At 34.3% G+C, this 23,499-nt stretch overlaps 1 protein-coding gene and 1 pseudogene across 3 annotated transcripts; both read right to left on the minus strand.

Moving 5' to 3' along the window:
• Window positions 1-295: 295 nt before the first annotated feature.
• Window positions 296-23,499, minus strand: LOC128246239 (N-acetylated-alpha-linked acidic dipeptidase 2-like; annotated as a pseudogene).
• On the minus strand, window positions 12,594-15,565 carry LOC128202972 (galactose-binding lectin-like). Of its 3 annotated transcripts, none has more exons than XM_052904188.1 (4): window positions 15,455-15,565; window positions 14,378-14,704; window positions 13,778-14,175; window positions 12,594-13,494 (listed from the first exon to the last, which is right to left on the minus strand). In XM_052904188.1, the coding sequence occupies exons 2-4, from the start codon at window positions 14,692-14,694 to the stop codon at window positions 13,352-13,354; spliced, it is 858 nt and encodes a 285-aa protein (XP_052760148.1). In that variant the 5' UTR covers window positions 14,695-14,704; window positions 15,455-15,565; the 3' UTR covers window positions 12,594-13,351. The 3 variants fall into 3 exon arrangements, with proteins under 3 accessions (XP_052760148.1, XP_052760146.1, XP_052760147.1); XM_052904186.1 differs by lacking the exon at window positions 15,455-15,565 and adding an exon at window positions 15,287-15,442; XM_052904187.1 differs by lacking the exon at window positions 15,455-15,565 and adding an exon at window positions 15,057-15,217.

Here is a 23,499-nt window from a genome sequence, read left to right on the forward strand (position 1 = left end):
AAACGACGGAATTAAAGGTCGATTTATTTAGAGAAAAAAAGACAAATGCTTGTGTCGCTGTGAGTGAGCAATATATCAGATATTATAATAAACATTAACATGTTTATGACAGCGGCATACAATTGTTTCGTTATACGTAGTTGTTTTTATCTGATGAAGACCCAGTTGCTTTTACCTGGCATTATAGAAAATGTGAGTTTCACTTCGTTTTGGATATTTAACAGTTGTAATATCAGCCATTGTCGTGAGGTAGACGTACGAAAAGACGCAAACACAACATTATATAGCACTTTTGTTAACGACGTTTATACCTAAATGAATCTTTCTCCCCAATTTGGTGTAAGTTTTGCAACCATTGGTCATAGACTGTGGCGTTTTTTTGGCATCTTGGGATTCCCGTGTTGTTCAGTCGGACGGTCTTTGTGGCTGCTATAAGGACCAACCGCAGTAAGGGGTCAGCTGCACTCGTGAAACTGAAGTTACCTGAAGGGAAGATAACATTTAGATTTACAATTAAAGTTTTGTAATACACATATTTTGACGATGACCAGCGAAAGGTGAAATTCTTAATTCTAATAATAAAAAGTCTAGTTATTTATAATTGCGTAATTGTAATTTCATTGGCTTAAAATGTAGGTTTTATCCTTGTTGAAAAAAAACACACAAAAGGACATATTTTGCTTTCACATAATTGTAATGAAATATAACCTTTATAATGAACGGGTATTTGCACTCGCGTCACGTGACTATCATTAGTTTCAGGAGTAGGGTGATCATTACAAAAAAAAAGAATTCTAGAGTAACAGCACAGGGTAAATCATAGATATAACGGTCACGCATTAATTAATATCTTGGACACTGTATGATATAATGCAACACCATTTTAACGGTAGCTTGAACACAATTAGACCAAGGACAATATTTTTTCTGTTCAGCTCAATATAATTGAATGAGCTACATCATAATCATAGACGAGCTTGATTAACTTGATGTTGTTTGCGTCCAACATAATACTGGAGATGCGGTTTCTTTGAGTTCGTGTTAAGTTGGGATTTGAACTCGCTTGAGTAGGTTAGTTTCTGATATCTCCTGGAAGTGAATTCAGCTGGCAAATAGTTATGGGCAGAAATAAAGTAGTATAGGCTTGAGTGTAACAAGGGATGACTGGGACATCTGCGCGATTAGGTAGGGCATATGGCTGAGCTCTCGGCTGGGGAATAAGATTTGTATGATACTATGGAGAAAGACCTGTTTTCATCTCAAAGTACAGAATGATTCGATCTTAGCGTCTCCTTTCCGACTGCGGATCCCAGTTAATGTCAAACATAAATCGGTAAATACTACAAAGTTTGGTAGCACCGATTTCAATTCTAGCTGCCTCGTGGTGGACAGTTTCGATGTTAGTTCATTACTACAAGTGTGCCTGAGCACACAGGCATACTCGAGTAGAGGTCTTATAAAAGTGAAGTACACTTTTATTTAAGATATAAGAGATTGCCATTTGCTATCTGAAGAGAGTGCTGATTCGACATATCAGAACGTTGCCGATATAAAGGTGTGGGGGGTGATTTTGTTTTTGACGTTAATGAGAAAAAAGAACAAATTCCGTCTGAAATGCATAAAAAGTTACTAGCAATTTCTTCTACCTAGATTATATTTGAGACAGAGCATGGTTAAGGTCGGCAGCTGAAGTTACAGGATCTTCGACGATAATGTAAAGACTGGTGTGATATGCGAATAGGCGAAATGTTTGACTTAATGTCAGTGGCAATATCATTAATGAAAATGACCAAGGATAGATCCTTGAGGAGCACCGCCATTGAAATTGAGGATTCCTGAAGCAGAGTAGGATAAGACTAACCCTTGTTTTTTATTAGAAAGATAAAAGAATAACCAAATAGAAGGGAACCACTTACACCGGTGGATGACAGCTTATGAATGAGTTCTTGATGCCAAACTCGGTCGAACGCCTTTGAACCATTGAGTATGCTTGTTTTGTATTATCTGTATACCTATTTTGTATTAGAATTATTGGTATAAATGAGAAACGCTATGTTTAAATCCAAGTAAAACATCGCTCTGTTCTATTCTGTTTAAGGCAATTCCGCATACATCAGGATGTTCCGTGCAGTGGAAAAGATTAAAATATAATAAAGCATTTAAATACTTTCTCAACATATGTTTTAAATGTTACCTGTAATTAAAGAGTCGAGGTTAATGTAAGCCACAGCTCCATTTTGAAGTTGATGTTCGTATTCCTGTAAAAGAATAAACCAACATTACATTATAAAGAACTAAAAATAGATTTAAATATAAAAATTAGATAGTTTTTGTTCAAGCAATACACATTATGCTTAGATAGTTGTTAAACTCATTTTTGAACCAAAGAAATGGCAGTACATTTTTTAATATTTGATTTAAAAATTCCATTTTGTTTGACTTTTTACGTCCCGAACTGAATTTTTGTATCGTTAGTATATTAGATTATATATAACTGATTGTATGCATATTATTATTTGAATAATTGACTACGATTGCATGCAAGCAATGCTTTAGTTTTTTTATGCGATTGAATACTGAGAAAATTATATTAAAACGTGTTTTATAAGATCAAAGTTGTTACCAATTACAGCTATATTAAATACTGAATCTAACACATACACTACATTACGTATCAAGTAAAAGTGTATTAAAAATCTAGCTGAATCATCCTTTCAAACCGGACACTCTTGAAATAAACCCAAACGAAAATTAAAATAAGGGAACACAACAAAAATCTACTGTTCCACCCTACGATGAAACCCAGGCCGGGCATATCTGCAAAGCAGGACTTGGATTCAATCAATTAGTTTGTGAAACAAACTATGTACATGTACTCGAGCCTGCTGCTAATGTGATATGATATGATTAACAACAATGAGATTTCCATAATGTATCTAACCTATTATCATGAGTACAGCATTGCGAACTGTGTAGATGTTCTTGAACTTTGATGGGTGGCAGACCATGGCGTTTCTATTCAAAGAAATGTTGCATAACGACATGACGCTTGTAACTAAGCATGTTGATAAACCCTGCCAGTACGCATGCGTTGTAACCCAGGTTCCATTATCCCATCACTAGGGTATACACGGTCAAGGGTATGTTCATTATCGCAACTAATAAATCTGTAATAATAATTTCAAAGCTATAATATAATAAGAGTTTATTATTTTAACTACTTATATTTAAGGTTTTAGGACAAGCGTCTTACAGCTCCACCGAACACTCTTCAGTAACTCATAGGTAGTGCAGTGGATAAGAGGATGCATTTGAAAAGCCAGTCTCTGTTGTTTTTCGCAGAACTATTCTTAATTTTCATTTTAGAGGCTTTATAGAGTAAAATCATAAAAACGGGTAATGTATTTCTACACAGGATTGACTATGTGTGCTATTAAATGTAAAAATTCTGAACAAAAATCAAAATAAGATCGTCTAGAACTTGCATAACTTTCCAGAGCTTAATGTTGTCATCGGAAATATCTGGATTTTCATGAACTGTGTTATTGTTTCTAAGGCTTCTCAGTTCTTTGACATTGTGAAAGATTTTTATTGACAAAATATTGCCTCGCTTCTAATGTGAATTTGTGGTGCCAATGAGTAGGATGTGGTGCTCATAAATTGTAGTTTTATAGGATACGATCTGTGAAAAAATGAAACAATTTCCTGGATCCGACTCTATAAACTGAATGATAGTTGTTGTTGCAATGCAACGACAACTTCATTTACCATTTACACTTGTTCCATACTTACCGGGTTCCGGGTGTCATTGATGATTAACCGTTTATCAGTGTTGTTCTTTAGCGCTGTTCAACGGTTAAACATCAATGAAATCAAACATCAATATGCCACATTATTGAGCGGGAACATTTTCAAGGAAAACAAATTCAGAAACGTGACGAAGTCCAACTTAACATTATGATTGAAGAATAACTAAAACACTTCATTTAAAAGTTGATAGATATCGTTCCAAGATTCCCATCATAAACTACCATTTTTATCGTACTCGATGAGAATTTGTTTGCTTTCGCAAATGGACTTTGGTAGAGGAATGTGTTTTCAGACGCCAATGAGTTTGCGGTTGGCGTAGGATGATCTTTGACTTCAGTATGTAGATATATCAGTATTTATAATGGGCGACAGAAACCAAGCACGTTTGAAATATAGGGGATACTTTTTCCACTGTTGCAAGAGATGATTTCTTTCTCTCTAATATTTGAATGGTGTGCTCGTTAATTAAGGTGGTTGACGTTTTAAAAAATATTTTTTCTAGTAAAGTTGTTGCCTAGGAGTGAATTTCTTCATAGCAGGAATAAACCCCGCCACTTTTTCCCTTTTATAACACCCATTTTATAATATATAAATACATTCGTGAGTTCTTAGATATAAACATAGGTATTTGGATGTTCTAAAATTATAATTCAGTTAACATTCTATTCACATTTTTCACAAAGGTCAACAATACGTAAATAATTAAAAATATAAAACAATATGTTTGTGCCTATATCCTGGAAATACAGAATTAGAACTACAATGATCAATCGCAGTATAAGTTTATTAGGCACCAAGTGAGCCTTAAAATTCACCAAAAGCAGTGCGGTAGTTCGCCTAAACACTGATAATTAATAAGGCAATCGTTAATTTTTGTTTTATCAACTTATTTTAGTTTGTTCACTATTCGTTTCCATTCATGAGCACCATCGCCTATTTATTGGCACCACAACGTTCCCAAAATCAATCCTAGTAAATCAAGTATAACAAACACAGTTTTAACATTTATAACGAGCAACCTTTTGTCAATGAAATGCGAAGTAATTGCTAAAACCTGAGGTACGAAAACACTTTCAATGGAATTCAAGTTTTATTACGTTGTCTACACTACGCTCTAGTAAGTAATGCAAGTTTAAGGCGATTGTAGTTTGATTTATGCTCAGAACAATTACATTTAACACAACACAATCGATTCTATGTGGAACTACATTCCCAGAATTATTTTTTTTCATTTTACTCGTACAAACAACATATTGAAAAATGTGATTACATTACCCACTGTTTACATCCATTTTTTCAATCATTGGCACTATCACGGAAGACGCGTTGGAGCAATTTCAACGCATAACAAAATGGTATGGCTGCAATGATTGCCCGCCATGAAATAAATTGCTAGATTTACATATTGATGAACTGCTACGTGATATATCATTGATACTGTGTCGGTTTAATATAATTCAATGAAATGAAAAAAGATTAATAAATAGAATTAGTTTTATGCAAACATTTTATAGCATTTATAGCAACATTTGACCGCCATTTGACTTTGATTACGTAGAAGTTAAATGTTAAAGTAAAAAAATGTTATGGCTCCAGTGATTGCCCGTCGTGAAATAAAGTGCTAGAAGTACACGTTAATAAGTTGTACGTGATATGTAATTGATACTGTGTCGGTTTAATATCATTCAATGCACTTTTTATGCAAACCTTTATAAGCAGTTATAGCAACATTTAACCTCCATTTGACTTTGATTACGTAAAAGTTAAATGTTGAAGTACTGATGTGTTTCGTTGTTTAGACTGTCGGCTGCAAGACGACACTCTTTAGAGAGCGGTATTTCAGAAACGCGACTAGTCGCCTGACACGACGTATTGAACATGAATATATTAATACACACCACCTGCGTAGCAAAAGTACTACTTACAAGAATCTGGGGCGTTAAGTACTTGCTTAAGTGTATTTAAGGCATTATTGCATTTGTTTATGACAAAACATTGCGTGTTACTCTTTGTATAGTTTTACTTGAAATTTAATGAGTTTAATTAAAAAAATAATGAAAATATAGCATTTACATACAAAGACAGTTTACCCTACAACCAATAGTAAGCTACGCCACATGTTTGCACCCTGTGTGACGTCACACATATCCCGGCATTCAAGACTGACCCGGCAAAGAACACATTTTATGTATGAAAGTTATTTAGAAAAAAATCATACGCGGTTAATGAATTCATATCATGTTATATTTTGTTAAATAGCTTTTATGTTTCAAATGGGTTTTTTCAGTAGCAATCGAACTATTGTATTTGTTTGGGTTAAAGCGACAGTCCGCAAAAGTAACCGTATTTCAAAAGTTTTTAATAAGTTCCACATTGTTTCAGACCGACTGAACCGCAATTATTTTTTAAAAAATCGCTTTAATAACTTAGATTTAACAAATTGAAAATTGCCGAAAGTTGCTATTTTTAGACGGCAAAAGAGAAAGTAGGTCTACGGTTTTTCCGACTACTCTTGGGGGCGATACTATTTCCCGGTCCTGGTCTCATCCGGTCCCGGTCTCCTCCGGTCTCTGTTTTATAGTAGCTATCGGGCGTGATCAAAAAGGTGTTAATGACCGCGGGGGGGGGGGGGGGGGTAATAGGATTACAAAAGATTACAGTTGATTAAAACATTAGATATTTGATGATAATTATGTCACTATTTATTTCAAATTTTATATCAATAAAACATAAAATAAATTTAGGCAAAGATAAAAACATGAAATATGCACATGTACTGAAATTAATGTCATGAATAACAAACACATTGAGTGTGTGTTTTTTTCATATTAAATTCAGTTATAAGTATACTATTGATAATAGTAATACAAAAAATAACAATGCTTGACTACATGTAAATCAGATATGAGTCGGATATGCAAACATGGATTTTTTCAATTGCAATCATTTATGCTTAAAAAAATTTATGTCGGGGGGGGGGGGGGTAAACATAAAAGGAAGAACAATAACATAACATAACATAATTTAAAAGGTGCAATTCTAAGTTACTTCATACTCTAGCCGTCCTCAATCTTTTATGCAAAAAACATGAGCATTTGTACTGTATCGCATCTTTCTCTACACCTTTAACACGAATTGCATAAATAGTGTATACCTATAACAAATTGCATAAATTAAGACATAATGTTTATATATTTTATACCATTTTGTTACATATAAAAACAAATAAGATTGTCAAAATCGTGTTATAAACATCAGCAACACAATCCGTTGCCTGGGGCCATAAGTTATGAACCGGGAATTATGAGACCGGATGAGACCGGATTTTACGAGGAGAGACCGGGAAATAGTATCGCCCTGCGCATGCGCAAGAACTTTGGAATCCCACTGTTTTTTCTATTTATATAACCGTTAACTCTCGGGTGCCGATAGTTAAGAAGAGATATTGAAAATGACACGAAAAACTCATTTCTAGGTCGATTTGAACCAAATTTTTTTTGGATTCGTCAGTCAGGAATGCTTATCAACACATAGATGAATTTTTTTTTTCATGGCTAATTTGCCCGATTTGCGGACTGTCGCTTTAATTATTCGGACTATAACTATCAGTGTGTCAACGTTATGCCTATTGTTATTCTGTACTATAGGGTGTAGTTTTTAAAGCCATACAATATCGCGGCGATTATGCGGAAATGGAATTGAATGTTACTTCGAACACGTTCCTCTACAAAATTACCGACCCGTATTTAGTGTTATTGCTTCAACATCAGTCGAAGTAAAAATGGCATCAATGTATGCGTCTTAAGATGTTAAATTTCGATGGAGACAAACCAGAAATGAGATGCCATCGAAGTGATCGATTTCGGGGACGAAGGTACATCCAACTGATCTACATTAGTCCAAATATTTGTACGTTGACGGAATTTTTTACGATTTTTGATATGGCAAATCCTTCTCTACAACATCTCCATGTAACTTTCAAGTCAGAGTTGATTATTCACTTAAATCATTTTGCATTTGTAATTGTCGTTTAACCTGAAACATCTCAACCATCAAAAAAGAACATATGTGCATCAATTGTCTAAAAAAATAAAGACGAGTTATATGGCATTCTTCTGAACAATCCTTGTGCAGAGAATCCACGCGGCCACAATTTTGAAATTATTTCAGTTATAAATTCACATTTCTACGAAAATATTATTGCCTTCTATTAAACACATATTTATTTATGTCATTATGCCAAAATAACATCTTCAGATATCATAAACCACTTACATTTGTCGATTGTTTATCAAGTATCTCGTTATCTGTAAATCTGGGACAAATCTAACAAGTTTGTGTTCATGTATAACGGTATTCGTGACCCAGAATATATTTATGTGAAAATAACGACTCTAATGACAAATGAAATCCAGTTTAGATCACTGTCGGGTATATATTGAACAACTTTGCCATTATTATTCAACATTGATGCACAGCATTACCAAATATGCTTTCTCCCGGTGTTAAATGGTAGAGAGTTGAAGCGTTACAGGGATACATGAGAAGTGTCAAAATAATAAAACAAAGTATCCCTGATGGCTCATTATTGTAACTAGGTGTTGAAAGATATTGAAATTGTATTTAGATTAGTACTTTATGTTTGAAATATTTTAGTTTTTTATTCGTATTTTACCATGTAAGTGCATACATTTTTTGCACAAAACAAGCATTTAATGCATTTAAACACAATTTTACTAAGCGTAACAACTAGACCATCTCAGGTAAACTTCGAGATAGATCGTTAGACAAGTCACCTTGTATATACAATCGTAACAACTCGGTCATGGCCATAGGGCTCCGATTGATGAAAATCTGCGAACCGCAGCCTTGCAGGTGCTCTTCATGTATAACAGTATGTATCATTATGTTTTGACAGTATGAAAAGAAGGAAAACACTCGTCAAACTCATAATAATTCGTCAGATTTTATTTTTGGTGTACGTAACTCATATGTTATAATATTATCTGATAATATTTCTTGTTTTAATGACATTTTAAAGTCGCTGGATGCTATAACCCGGAATCCTGATCGGAATAACTACCCACCTTTGGTACAAAAAAAAATGTAAGTGAAGGATATGCCATATCAAAAATTGTAAAGATCAGTCAAATAACTATTATTTGGACTAGTGCTTCAAGTGTTTGATTTATTGTCTTTATAATGCATAATGCACCAGTCCATTGTAGAATAGCTTACATAAGGTATTTTTTAATTGTTCAAGCTGGGAACTGCGTAAAAATCATTTAGTTACCCGGTTAGCTCAGTTTGATAGATCTCCATGCAAGTGTTTGCATGGTCGTGTGTTCAAGCACCATTCCAATAGCACCTTTTCTCCCAGGTTGACTTTAGAACATATATCATATATATATTATCCAGGGGTTGACAATTATCATTTTTTTATTAAAAATTACAGGCCATGTTCTTTTGTAAACTTTCAAATTGAGAAGTGCCTAGATACAAGGCTAGTATTGTTTACATAATGTGATACAAAGGAACAAACTGGAACAAAGCTTAAATGGCTGCCTGACCTGACTTAAAAATCGGATGGCAATACATCAGACAAGAAGATAATATTGAGATGGACAAAATGAAACCTGAGCTTACCAAAGCTGACTGATTGCACAAGAAACACATAGATGCAGGTATTTGCTGACATTGTTTTGAATTTCTCATTCATTTAGGAATATCAGTTGAAACAGAGTTGGCAAAAAAATAATGAACAAAGATATATAAATTTTGAATTCTTATTCAATTGAGAACTTTACTGGCTAGCACAGTTGGTAAAATGCTAGTCTACCAATATAAATATGCCAGGTTTGAATCAGTAAAGCTGATGAATGAACTGGTTGTGCAGCCAGGATGTGAATAGGTAATGCATACCACTTTAAATGTTTATGCTGCACTCTCACAGATTGACTGTTTTAAAAACTTTTGTTATTTTTTGGTCTTGGAAAGAATTATTTTTTATGTGAATTTCTGAACACTGGTCATAACAGACAACAGGGAAAAGTGGATCGCTGTTTTCCTATATTAATTCGGTAAAAAAAGTACAACTAAAATATTGGATCGCTGTTTTCTTATTTTAATACGGTCAAAAGATGATATTCTATGCCAAAAATATCCTTATTAGTAAAGCATTAGTAATGCTTTTAACCATGAAACCATTAGTTACGAATGTAAATATAAAAAACATGATCTTATCTGTTGTCAGCAGTCTTATATCATCAGTTTTCATACTGCTTTTCGTTAGCTTTTTCCAACCCCAAAAGTAAAAGAAGTTGTCAAAACCTTCAATCTGTGAGAGTTCAGCACTCTCACAGATTGAACGTTTCGACAACTTATTTATTTTTTGTCTTGGAACGAGCCAATTTATGCGAATATGCATGTAAACCAATAATATAAGATTGCCGACAAAAAATGGTCACAAATGTTTATATTAGATCAACATATGATGTTTTATGCATTTTTCTTAAACCGTTGGTAACGTTTTAAGCCATAAAACATTAACTGAAATATGAAAATCTGCAATCTAATATTTAGTCAGCAGTCGTATATCACTGGTTTTCAGATATTTACGCAAAAAATTGCTTATTCAAAGACAAAAAAACCCCCAGTAGATCTGTGCAGCTTTAAATGACTTTGAATGATTTGATTGGGCTCAATTATCACCTAAACTTTTATAGTTTAACTTTAGTTGCAACTAAATGGTTTGTTTTTAACAACATTACATGTGCATATGTATAAATTTATTCTTCAATTTGTAATTTAGATTGGAAGATTCATTCTCCGTCTGGAATGTGGAAAAGGGCGTGTTACATACTGTTATCACAGCCATGACAGAATCCATATTGAGGAGCTGGTCCGCCCTAAGGAAGAATTGCGCTTCTGGTTGGAGCAGCACTATTCACCGGCCATACACCAGCACTTTGTTTGTCATAGAGAGTATTTCTGAGCTGTTATGGAGACCATTAACTATGCGGTTATGTCATAATCAAAATTTTGGTTTATATATTTTTTTTATAAACTTAGCATCTGTTGAGAAGAAATATATTTCAAGATTAAAGGCGCCCAAAAATATATTTCTAGTTTTAATTCATTATCATTTCTAACTCATTTGACTTAAATGATCATAGTAAAAGAAATGCAAATGATTAAGCTGCAGATTTACACATTTAAATATTATTTCGGCACCTTTTTAACTGGGGAGGTTGTTGCCACTTGTCTATTAATTAAAAACACATTTATAATTAATATTGTTTAATCTGTACACAAACCATATGCCTTTTTTGTTTTAACCATCAATGCCAAAGAGTCTTACATGATAATGCATTCAATTGAAAAAAAATGCATTAATTTATATAAACCCTTTAAAACGAAGACATTTCCTAAATCAAATAAAAAATATTTGAATATTGATGCAGAGTTCAGTTAGAATATAACATACTTTGTTTTGCAGGTGTTACAGTGTAATTCGCATCAGTGTGTTTTCTGTGGAGATAAAGAGATGGTGTCCAGCGATGAAGACCCAACTCCAGATCTGACCTTGTTAGGCCAATATGAAATAAATGTGTGGCAAATGGGAAAAACCTGTAGTCAGGAATGCACTTAAATCATCAAAAGAAAAGTGTGAAATTAATCCTGAATAACTTGACATTTATTGTGTTTGACATATTAATTCATGGTGCAGTGAAAAAATGCTTATTTTCTCATGGTTAAATTGGTAGGAGGGAACATCACTATGTGGTTTCATTTTCATCGTCAGATCAAAACCCATGTATATGCCCAAATGAGCATTTCAAAATATCAAAATGGTACTTGTTGTATGAAGTGTAAGTTAATTAACATAATAAACAAAAATATTTAACCAATTTCAATTTATTATGGCCAGTTCGATGAAGAGGAGTATATTGCTTTGCACATGTTGGCCGGTCCGTCCGTCTGTCCGCCAGTAGATCAAAGCTTGTCCGGCTAATAACTCCACAATTCCTATACCTATTCTCAAACTTGACATGAAAGTTGGGCTTAGCCAGTAGATGACCCCGTTTGATTTTAGGGGTCATCGGGTCAAAGTTCACAGTGACCTTGAACAGGTAGAGGTCAAAGCATGTCTGAGTGATGACTTGACAATGCCTGGACCTATGACCCTCAAACTCAACATGTAGGCTTAGCCTGACCAAGATGACCCCTATTGATTTTAGGGATCATTGGGTCAAAAGTCAATGTCACAGTGACTTTGAATGCTTAAAGGTTATCCGAATAATGACTGGACAAAGCACCCATGGCCCTTTAACAACTTGACTTTGAGGTTGGGCCTGACCAGTAGATGGGCCCTATTGATTTGTCACAGAGACATTGAATGCAAAAGGCTTGCCTGTGTGACAACTTGACAAAGCCTGCACCCATGGCCTTTAAACAGGTTGGGGTGACCAGTAGATGACCCCTTTGGATTTGGAGGTCAAGGTCACAACCCCAATATTAGTCATTAAAAATATGTCATTTACTTATTCCCTGCTGCCAAGAGGTTACATGTTTTTCAGCAAATGCCAGCCATCATCTGAATATGATTAAAACTGAACAAACTACCCTCATACTTTGAATGGACTTAAAACTGTTTTAAAGGCATCTTTTGTCAATGAAAATTTAGCTGTCATTTCGGTCAATGCTTATTTCATTTTTTGTTCAACCATTCTTGACAACATGGCGCTTATTTATGCTGCAGGTTTGAAGATTATGACATTAGATGTTTTTTTCAGCACCATGCAGATTTATTTTCAATTTTACAATAAAAACAAACTAGAAAATATATTTTGAAGATATCAGTTTTTTTGTGTTTCGTGGTATGATGCCACAAAACCATGCAGATTTGTTTTCACTTTTATACCAAAGAAAGAGTAACTAGAGCACAAATCTTGTATATATCTGGAATCTGTTGATAGAAGTTCTGGGAGGCATTTTCAGGCTTGAAAGAGCATCATATTAAAGTTCTATTTTCATTCCGTCCCTTGAATCGTGGGTATAATTTGTATTGTATTTGCATTTTAAAGACATTTGCTTCAACAGACCCTAAGTAAATGAAGGCATGGAATTGCTTACTGAAACTGTTATAAGCGACGTCTATTAGCATATATTTAAGCATTTCTTACATAATGAATATGTATTTAACTGATTTAAAGCGGTTCAAACTTAAGAAACTTGAATTAAGAATCTTATAGGTATTGGATACATGATTAAGTAGGGCCGATATATTTGTGCTTATTATAATCACATTTATCTTTCTTCATCTACCTTAAAGAGCGTTTATCATATGTATGAAATCAATTGATCATGTTTCATTTGAAAGAATAGGTTTATAAAATGTATTCAGTTCAAATATGTCTTTAACGTATGTTTACTAGGTTTACATATGGCTAGTGGATCTTTGATGAGCTATATATAAGTGTTTAATATGCTGATTAACTATCCAAGCGTAACGGTTTCGTTGTCAACAAGTCTAAGCTGATTAGACGCTGTATTTGAATTCACGTGGAACAGTGGTCTCGCTGTCGGTGTCAGCCAATAGATTACTCTGGAACAGGGCACGTGAATCATTCTGCTCCACGGCGAACTTGTACTGCCAGGTTACGACGGTGTTCCCAGGTGACACTGCAAAATAATTATAACACAATGTGACAACCAATCGGTATTTTGGCTCAAATCGTGATTAAATGCATAAACTTGTGTCATTTGTCTGATCAAGATGTAAAGCCTAATTCTGATATTGTTCCATGTTTCAATCATATACGAATGGTCAACTCCTTATGATTATCAATTTAATTGAATTGGTAATTGTTTGAAAAACACAAAAAGCACAGATCAAGATAGCTTCAAAGCTTCATAACTTGGATTTAATTTAGCACAAATGTAAATTGACATGGAAAAGACTTACCGGTAATCTCCTTTGTTCTTGTTTTTTCCTCTGTCCATGTTTCAGACGAAGTTTTCTCAATCATAAACCTCACCGATTGACTCACGGAGGCTGTGATTGCCTTAATCGCCACGCCGAATGAGGACTCCCATTTGTATTCAAACGTAGAAGTCGTGCTTTCCGTCTTGGACTTGCCAATCTTGACAGATATTGTACTCTTATGCTCGGCCTTCGGGTTGATGACGGCGTTGATTATCTCCCATTTACCGATGACGTTTGGGCTACCGTACACAAGGATCTCTTTACTAGGGTCTTTTGGTGATACAAACTGGAAGCGCATGGCGTCGTGTATGTCAGAATGGAGGACGACAGTAGTTCCATTACCGGGGTCAGGACGTCCACCATCTGGATGCGCATATCTAAAAAGTAGAATTGAAAAGCAACAAATAAAGAACCCTACAAATATTTAAGAAGTGATCTAAAAAACACATTGTAATTATGGATAAAGAGTACGTATTATGAGAGACATTTTCATAAGCTATAGTGTTACGTTTGAAACACCAAGAAACACATCAACCATTACAAACATATAGTGTACGATTCAAAGCTATGTTTACCAACCTGCCGCCCTTGTGAATAACGTGATCGTTTTTGCTATCGAGAGCAAAAAGTGCGCCATAGTGGCGGTCACTGTGGATGACCAGCCTAGTTCCGTTCCCGGGAGTCAGACTGCCGCCATTCGGATGGATGCACTTGCCACTGGCGACGTGTTCGATGTAGCCCCAGTAGTCCGTTTCTTTGCGAAAGCGCCAGTGCATGTTGGCGTGTATGTCGCTGTGGAGAACGACACTTGTGCCATTGCCAGGGTTGCTCTTTCCACCATCGGGATGGAAAAACTTCCCATTTGACCGGTGTTTGATGAGGAATGGCTCAGACATGATCTACTACCTGAAATGAAAACGATGTTAAGGAAATGACCGGGAAATAGGCTTTTTCTCTGATAGCTCTATCTACCACATTGATTTATGTTGGTGCCTGGTAAACCCATACAGTTTAAGCATTATTTGCAAGTTATGGGCTTGGTCATTGCTAATTGATAAAATACCTGGTCGTAAATAGATAAGCCTTACAATCATAAAAGTTTGCACAATTGCTTTTTATTCCAACTGAAATCAGACATTTATGGCATATTTTACAATTTTTGAAATCCAAAAACAAACAGTTTGTGATATTATTTTCGGTGATATCACATTTTTGCACACAAAACCATTTCAAACGATACAAATATAACATGGAATACCTTAAATACCACAGTAGATCAGCGATATGTTATAAGTAACGTTTAAGTATATCGAACGACCTCACGAAAACAATCATGGTATCCAATTGTATCACGACTAGTTTATTGTCGATCAAAATTAATTACAATAAAATACACAAAAAATACTCAGCAAATATGCATTGAACCATCTTTATGATATATACACAATAGCTCGACTTTAAGTAAATCCCGTGCTTCAATATGATCACCTTGTATTGCCTTTCAATGTTTAAAAACAGACGACAGAGTGTAAACGTTGGCAAGCGGACACTGAAGAAATCCGCGCACAGCTACGAATATATATAACATTTTATGAAAGTGACGATTCGACCGACTGTCCAATGCAGACGATAAATCCATGTTTGCTTATATCATACCTCATTTCTTCGCCAATAGGGGCGCCGGATAGATTCTGATTCAAATTATCTATTCGTCAATTGGTTGGAGGAAAGAAATGCATTCAACTATATTTTTCGACCTTGAACTTTGAATTTTGATATTCTTGAATAACAAATGTTGTTTACCATTTACTTACGAGTTATGTTTTCATACGGTAATATAATCATCTGAAACAGACGAGGGTTAACATTCTTTGGTGAAGTCACTTAAGTGTATTGAACGACAAATACTTACTTGTTATCTTAAATAAAACTGAGTAAGCAATAACTGTGATCAAATGATAACACAACTTAATACTCAAATACTCACAATGCATCATTGTAATACCAAAATTAAGTATGTCATTCAAGTAATGATTAGTATTTTTCGTTCGTTTTAAAAAGTATAAACTCTCGTTTATGCAAATCTCTCTCTCTCTCTCTCTCTCTCTCTCTCTCTTTATATATATATATATATATATATATATATATATATATATATATATATATATATATATATATATATATATATTGAGCGCGTTAACGCATGAACGTAAGAAATATTTGATGAAATTCTTATATTTATATGTTCTGCTGTCTGATTTTTTGTTTAAACTTAAAATATCAAGAAGTTCTGGTATAATTTGGAGAATAAATTGTTTGGGCATTCACCACCTATGAAGTGTTTGTCCATTAATAGTACAGCAAAGAAATAACTACGCGACGCCGATCGAGTCCTACAGTATGAACGGCAATGATTTATCTAGAAACACAAGGGAAATGCAAATAAAAGAAAAAAAACACCATGTGGTTATTTTTAAACACAATGTTTGCTTTCGCGTAAACTGACTTATTACATATGCAAATTTAAAACCGTAAGCGTCCTGTATCATTTGAAAACGGGTGTGTGAATACTTTCTCAGGTATGCAAACGTCTCGGACACTTCAATGGAACGCCGCTATAAATAAACGTTTAAAATGTCGTTGTTCTATTGGGTTTGTCCAAGTTGTTTTAATGGTATAATTTTTGATGCGTAGGAAGTCACGACTGACAATCATTTGACCACTGTTTTCATAAAGTAGAAACCCACTGTCTACAAAGTCGACCAGGGCCGGTGATTTTTTTTATTTTATCCAGGTTTAATCAGTATATTTTGTTATATATATATATATAGTTTGACTATGTTATGACACAATTCAAGCGTTTGATGTCTATAACATTTTCTGTAAGTGGTATGCGGGTTTGCTTAAAATATTAAACATTTCTAAAAAAGGCAAAAGTAGTTTTGTTTTGAAACTAACGTTTTATAGATGTTTACTAGGAACAAATCACCAAAATCAAGAGCTCTGTAGGTTGTGGCGCTAGTCTGTTACTCAATTAGCGCAAATCAAAATATGTTCTGTTTTAATGACTTATAAAACAATGAAGATGGTATTGTAATTCTTGATGTTCATCTGTAATTCACAGTATTTTTGTTAATGCTTTAGATGAATGTTAATTAGTTAGTTTTTTTACTGTTTTAGATTAATGTTCATCATCTTCTCGATCAACATATACAATTTTGTTTCTAGTTAATATAACGAGTTTTTAATTGTTTACCTGGACCAGCTCAAAAGAACCTATGCTTCCATACTTAGTTCCATCCCACAATGCAAATGAACAACCCTTCTATAATAAATGGATTTCCCTCATTTCATGAATTATTTTATATGTTATATATCTAATAATAAAAGCATCTCCCTATCTGAAAATCAGTACTTGTTGCCAAAACACATGAAAAGTGTGAACGAAAACGGCGTCAACCCTCTATAAAATTAAACCCCAAGTTGCTATTGTAATTGTCTCTAAAACACTCTCAATAGATGAACAAGAAAATGAGGTAGTAAACAACTGCGAGAATCAATTTAAAACGTCGTTCTATGTTTAAAGAGCTGTTAAATTGTACCTTACTGACTACTATATATTTTATTTGCAAAATAACCTTTTATGTGTTGTTACTTTTTAGTCAAATTCTGCCATTCTCTGTTCTACCTGTTGTGTCCGGAGTTTTCTTTTTAAAGTTACCAATTTTCTTATGATTTTAAAACTTATCCGACGAAACGCCAATGGTCTGTTGCCCAGACATTATATCACCTGAAATGGAATTATTCCTTTAATTCTATTTTATTGCCCCCCAAACAAATAATGAAATGCATTTACACAGCCCTACCTTTGTTAACATGGTAAGCAAAACACCGAGCTAACTCCTGAAGAACAGTATACCCCGACCCAGAAATTACTGCGCCCTGAATCCAGGAATCAATGTGGGCACCGATAATGATATATTGGTCTGAAATAAAGAAAACAAATATGATTTTATTGTCATTATTAAAAAGGTTCGTAAAGATTGCATATTAAGAGGATCTTTCTGCTTATAGTGTTTTAGATTGTAGACATTTTGATTGCAATGCATAACATTGGCTATGACCAATGTTGAAGCTTTTGCACGTTGACGACACAAGGCTATAATAATACCTTGTTATACAAATAATTTCAATGATAAATATTAACTACGTATCATAAACTATTATTATTAATCTTAACAGTGACGCAGTATCAGAAAATATATGATATGTATATAATAATATAATAATATAAGGCTACGTTTTTCATGTATATCAATCTTAAACAATACATTATAATGTTTGCTGAACTTATGGAAATAAATACTGCTTAAAACAATATATCACCTGGTTCAGCCTGTCTTTTCATATATAATGTTTTCGATAATCCTTTCTTGTATCATGTTGTCTACGTACAACGTCACCTCTCTGATAATCAAATACCAAATGTCAAGAAATGATTATTCAACTCATTCGACTCTGCATGCTGATATTCTTATTTGGGACAATACAATATAAAGAGGCTAGACATACAATTACACATTTTATTTTTAAACATCTTGCAAACTGCATTTATTTCACAGATATATCAGCTTTAAAACAACCTTTCTGAACAACAAAGGACAATTCACTAAATATTTTATCTATTATAAGTATTTACTAGGACTTTGTTACCTGTCGTCTATGGTACCAGGACTAAGTCGGTACATGGCCCCTTCATGTTACTGTAATAACGTAGATATAAATAACTGTAATAATAGTTTATAAACATCATTGCGTTATGTGGGTTGTAACCATTCATTCTACCAAAGGTTTTTTACGATTAAATTTGAAATATATCCAATCATATCTGTCATTCTTTCAGTGTCTCCACTAAAATGTTAATAACTTTATAAAAAAAGATTCAACATTACATTTACAATATATAGCAAAGTAACTGACCTTGCACAATAAGTATTACATACCTTAGGCTTAGTAATACTTTGGCATCTACGTATCTAATTGGCAGAACTGGGATGTTTGGAAAATGTGATTTAGTTTCTGTTTTATGACGCACTCTGGCTGAAAATAAAAGGCTGTTGTCTGGAACATGATTTACTTCATACGTTAAGGTTTAAGTTTTAGATACACGAGTGACTGTGATGTTTAGCTATTTCTAAAACAACTTTGACATTTTGGAAGGGATATTCCGTCTAGACTCCAATCTTCTGTAAGATTCTTCATAAATACAACATGTATACAGTTATGCATGTGTTTTACTCGTCACTAAAGCTATTCTTGTATTGGGTTCAATTCGTATCAAATACAAGTTAATCCTACAAATATATACAATATTACTTACTAATTGAAGAATAATCTGGCGTTTTGGGATTTCCAGAAAGTTGATATATGACATGTGACAGTTGAACGGCCCCAAGTTTTCCAGATACACCGATGATTGGTTCCCTGAATAATCATCAGGATCAGAGTACAATATGACTCCTTCAGCGCCTCTCTGCTCGGCGTTTTATACCTGAAGAATAGATGAAAACCTATATGAAAAAATCAATATGACCAAAGTAAATATATAACCCCTGTCGAGCCACACTAGTCATACTAGATATAACCCTTTCCGCGACTAACCAACCATATCATTTATACCCCTGCCGCGCCTAACTAACCTCCATTTTTACTGACCAAAACAATACCATAAGTAAGCCATGCTATGTATTTTAATGTGATAGAAGCAGACGTATAGTCAACATCTTTAGTCTCTGTTAGAAAAGTGTGTATCCGGTTGGATAGTTTTCGTATGTGTTAACGAAATGTACTTTGGTGTTCAATGAAAAACATGATAGGTATCAAACCTTTTTTTTCTACCAAAGGCATGTCACTTTGAAGTAAGAATGGCATAATAAATTTACATTTTACTGAACGTTCCAAGGCGGTACTTAACAAACCATGATATACAAAACTAGTTTGTTTTATATAGTATGTTTATGCACTGTGTTGTTTGAGGAATTATGTGCTGTTGTTCAATGTTTCTTGTTTGTGATTATTTTGTTGTTGTTGTTTGTGGTCTATGTCTTTGGCGTTTACAATGTGTCATTAAACGGGTTTATGTTTAAACGTTTGGCTGCTGAGATTGTTTCTGTAGTTTCTCATATAAATAATTATAATCATATATCCAACTCCTCTAGGTGTGACCATCATAAAGATTTCAAGTCTATACTAGAAGTTTTATGGTGGCATATAACTGTTGTAAGATAACCTGTTAACGTTAACATAATTTTCGCGTTTATTATCTAGCTATCTAGTTAAAATTCGTGTTACATTTTTGGTAACTAAAGATAAATATCATAAGACTAAAAAAAGGCTTGAAAGTGCCCAGAATTGACACCTATTACCTTTTTAGCTGTACAACATTAACAGGTTAACTAGTTATGGTTTGCGAAGTTCACTTAATAAGTAACATACTAACTGGTTAATGCAATAGGATTCGTGTTACCACTTAGCTATAAATGCATTCCAGATTTAGGCGGTAATAGGTTAACTAGTTGTGGTTTGCAAATTCCACTTAATAAGTAACATACTAACTGGTTAATGTAATAGGATTCGTGTTACCACTTAGATATAAATGCATTCCAGATTCAGGCGCTAACAGGTAAACTAGTTACGGTTTGCGAATTCCACTAAATGAAAAGACACTTAAAATATATTTATACAACTGGTTATCTACTTATGATTTGCAAATTACACTTAGTAATTGCATATGGTTAACAGTTTTGGAGGGAGTGATGTGGGATTTTTGGAGCGATCTCATGACGGAAAAACGCAAAAAAAACAACAACACTTTTTAGTATTATTTGGTGCGTTCAGTTTCTTATATGGCATGTCGAAAACCTTGAAGTAAAGGCGGCATGGCTATGTTTTTGATAGTGTATGTAAACGTACTTATTTCAAACAGACATAATTACGCCAATACTTAAAAGCTCCGCTCAAACAATAAAATCTTATCAATGTTATATATCACCTTGCTGGCTGGAGTAATTTTGCCATATCGAACCAGTAAAATTGCATCCTTTATGGATACGTGCAGCTCTTCAATTCTTTTGAGATCGTTCATTCTGGCATAATGACCGTATACTACTCTCTTCTGAAATAAAAATGCCGGCAACAACATTAATGTGAAATAAACGGAAACACGATTTGAGGTATGCTTTAAAAACAGATATTTAATCCATAGGGAATAAAAAGAGTGGTCTTTTATTTGACGAGAAGATAATAACACAACAAATGTTATCCCGCGTTTTGTGAGTAAAACGTTTTTTATGCGATCAGTATCATTCCATATCAAGTTATGGACGTGGAGAATTTTAGATGCTCTCTATATAATAATCATGTTTTATCAACATTTGCAGGAAAAGCGAACAATTGTTATTTCGACAGACAGTCTCTGTAGCCAATCGTTTCGTTTGCTTACACCGTCGAATTTTACTATGGTCGCCGGTAAAACAACACGGTTGTTTTGCAGATGTAATTATGCCTTCGTTTTGGCACATACTTATCATTTAGATCAATTTATAAAGTACAATTGGCGTATACTTACTCAATTAACATTAAAGTGTGAACATATCATGTTATATATTAATGATTAACCAAGCTGGAGCGAGCAATGTAAGTGAGTCCTTCTTTCGCTAGTACGATTTCATCTTTAAGGTTTTGTCTGTCTAAGATTTTAACCTAAAACAGTAAAAAATCTTTAACGATTATATAACGTCGATAATGACGTATTTTCAGCAAGCCGAAAACCAAACGACAATGTCATGTTTGTTTGTAAGTTGCAATTCTTAATAATGAAGCCTGATCATTATTGAAAGCCTTTACGCGGTTTTATTGGCTGGAAATATTTATTAAGATATTGTATTTTGTTGTTTGCTTAATTTAACTTTGATGCTCAATCACAACATGCTCAGAACTACATCTGAGACGGTGTGGATCCGGTACAAATCGCATGATTAACCAATAATCAGATTAGACGGCTATATTTTTAACTCTGTAGACAAACACGCATGGTTTATAAGTCATTCAGTGGATATTTTTTTCAAACGTGGCCATGGTCCAACATACCGTTGTGACGATACCGGAAGGGGAATATGCACTGAAAGGAAGATACTCCGGGTGTTCGCTCGACCGATTATACTGGCTCCTGAACACCAGGGTCCCGTTGGCCGCGTGCATTGTTACAACATTAGCGTCGATGTTTGTGCTGGGATTATGCAAACAATGTATGGTTAACAAAGTTGTAATGTTAATGCATTTTGTCTATTTTTTGGCCATGGTCAAACATACCGTTTTGACGATACCGGAAGGGGAATAGGCACTGAAAGGAAGATAATCTGGGTGTTCGCTCGACCGATTATACTGGCTCCTGAACACAAGGGTCCCGTTGGCCGCGTGCATTGTTACAACATTAGCGTCGATGTTTGTGCTGGGATTATGCAAACAATGTATGGTTAACAAAGTTGTCATGTTAATGCATTTCGTCTATTTTTTGGCCATGGTCAAACATACCGTTTTGACGATACCGGAAGGGGAATAGGCACTGAAAGGAAGATACTCCGGGTGTTCGCTCGACCGATTATACTGGCTCCTGAACACAAGGGTCCCGTTGGCCGCGTGCATGGTCACGACGTTAGAGTCGATGTTTGTGCTGGGATTATGCAAACAATGTATGGTTAACAAAGTTGTCATCTTAATGCATTTCGTCTATTTTTGGCCATGGTCCAACATACCGTTGTGACGATACCGGAAGGGGAATAGGCACTGAAAGGAAGATACTCCGGGTGTTCGCTCGACCGATTATACTGACTCCTGAACACCAGGGTCCCGTGCATTGTTACAACATAAGCGTCGATGTTTGTGCTGGGATTATGCAAACAATGTATGGTGAACACAGTTATCATAGTATTGCATTTTGTTTTTCGACAGTAATATTATATTGGTTCTTTATTAAGTCATTACAATAGCTTTTTGTGTGCAAAGAATATATGCATATATATATCTATATATATGAATAATACTTTTATTTTAAGCCTAGAATAAAACGGTTAAATTTAATAGAATAAAAAAGAGTTAATGTAAAATGATTTTCAGTGCATTTTCAGAACGTACTAATTTGGGTATAATAAAGTGACGTTTTAAAGCTTTATTTTGATGGTGTCAAAAGGGAAAGTCCTCCATTTAGTTTCGACGTAATCCAGCAGCTTATTGGTTGAGCCCATTCCCGACATATGGACACCCTCCGTGATGATACCGAATAACAAAGGTAATGAATAATGTATGAATGTATTTATGTGTGTAAAATATGAAATGCGACATGTTGTATTTATTTATAATTTTTCAACTAGACAGAATCGAAAATTGTTAACATCCAGCCATACTTGGGTTTCAGCAGTCATAATTGTGTATTGTATAATGAATGTAATATGTAAAATGCGTTTCATAAAACTCGTTCCAACATACAATTAAATAATAATAAACTAAATGATATATCATGAGATGAAATCATTTGATTTCAGAGCACGAGCAACTCACTTCATATGGTCTTCATAGTTGATGACATCCTCGAGATCATCCTGCATGAGTTGTGTGAACTCCTGATTGTAATCCTGAAACGACAT

The sequence above is a fragment of the Mya arenaria genome, chromosome 9 (assembly GCF_026914265.1).
Source record: "Mya arenaria isolate MELC-2E11 chromosome 9, ASM2691426v1".
In the NCBI taxonomy this organism is placed as follows: domain Eukaryota; kingdom Metazoa; phylum Mollusca; class Bivalvia; order Myida; family Myidae; genus Mya; species Mya arenaria.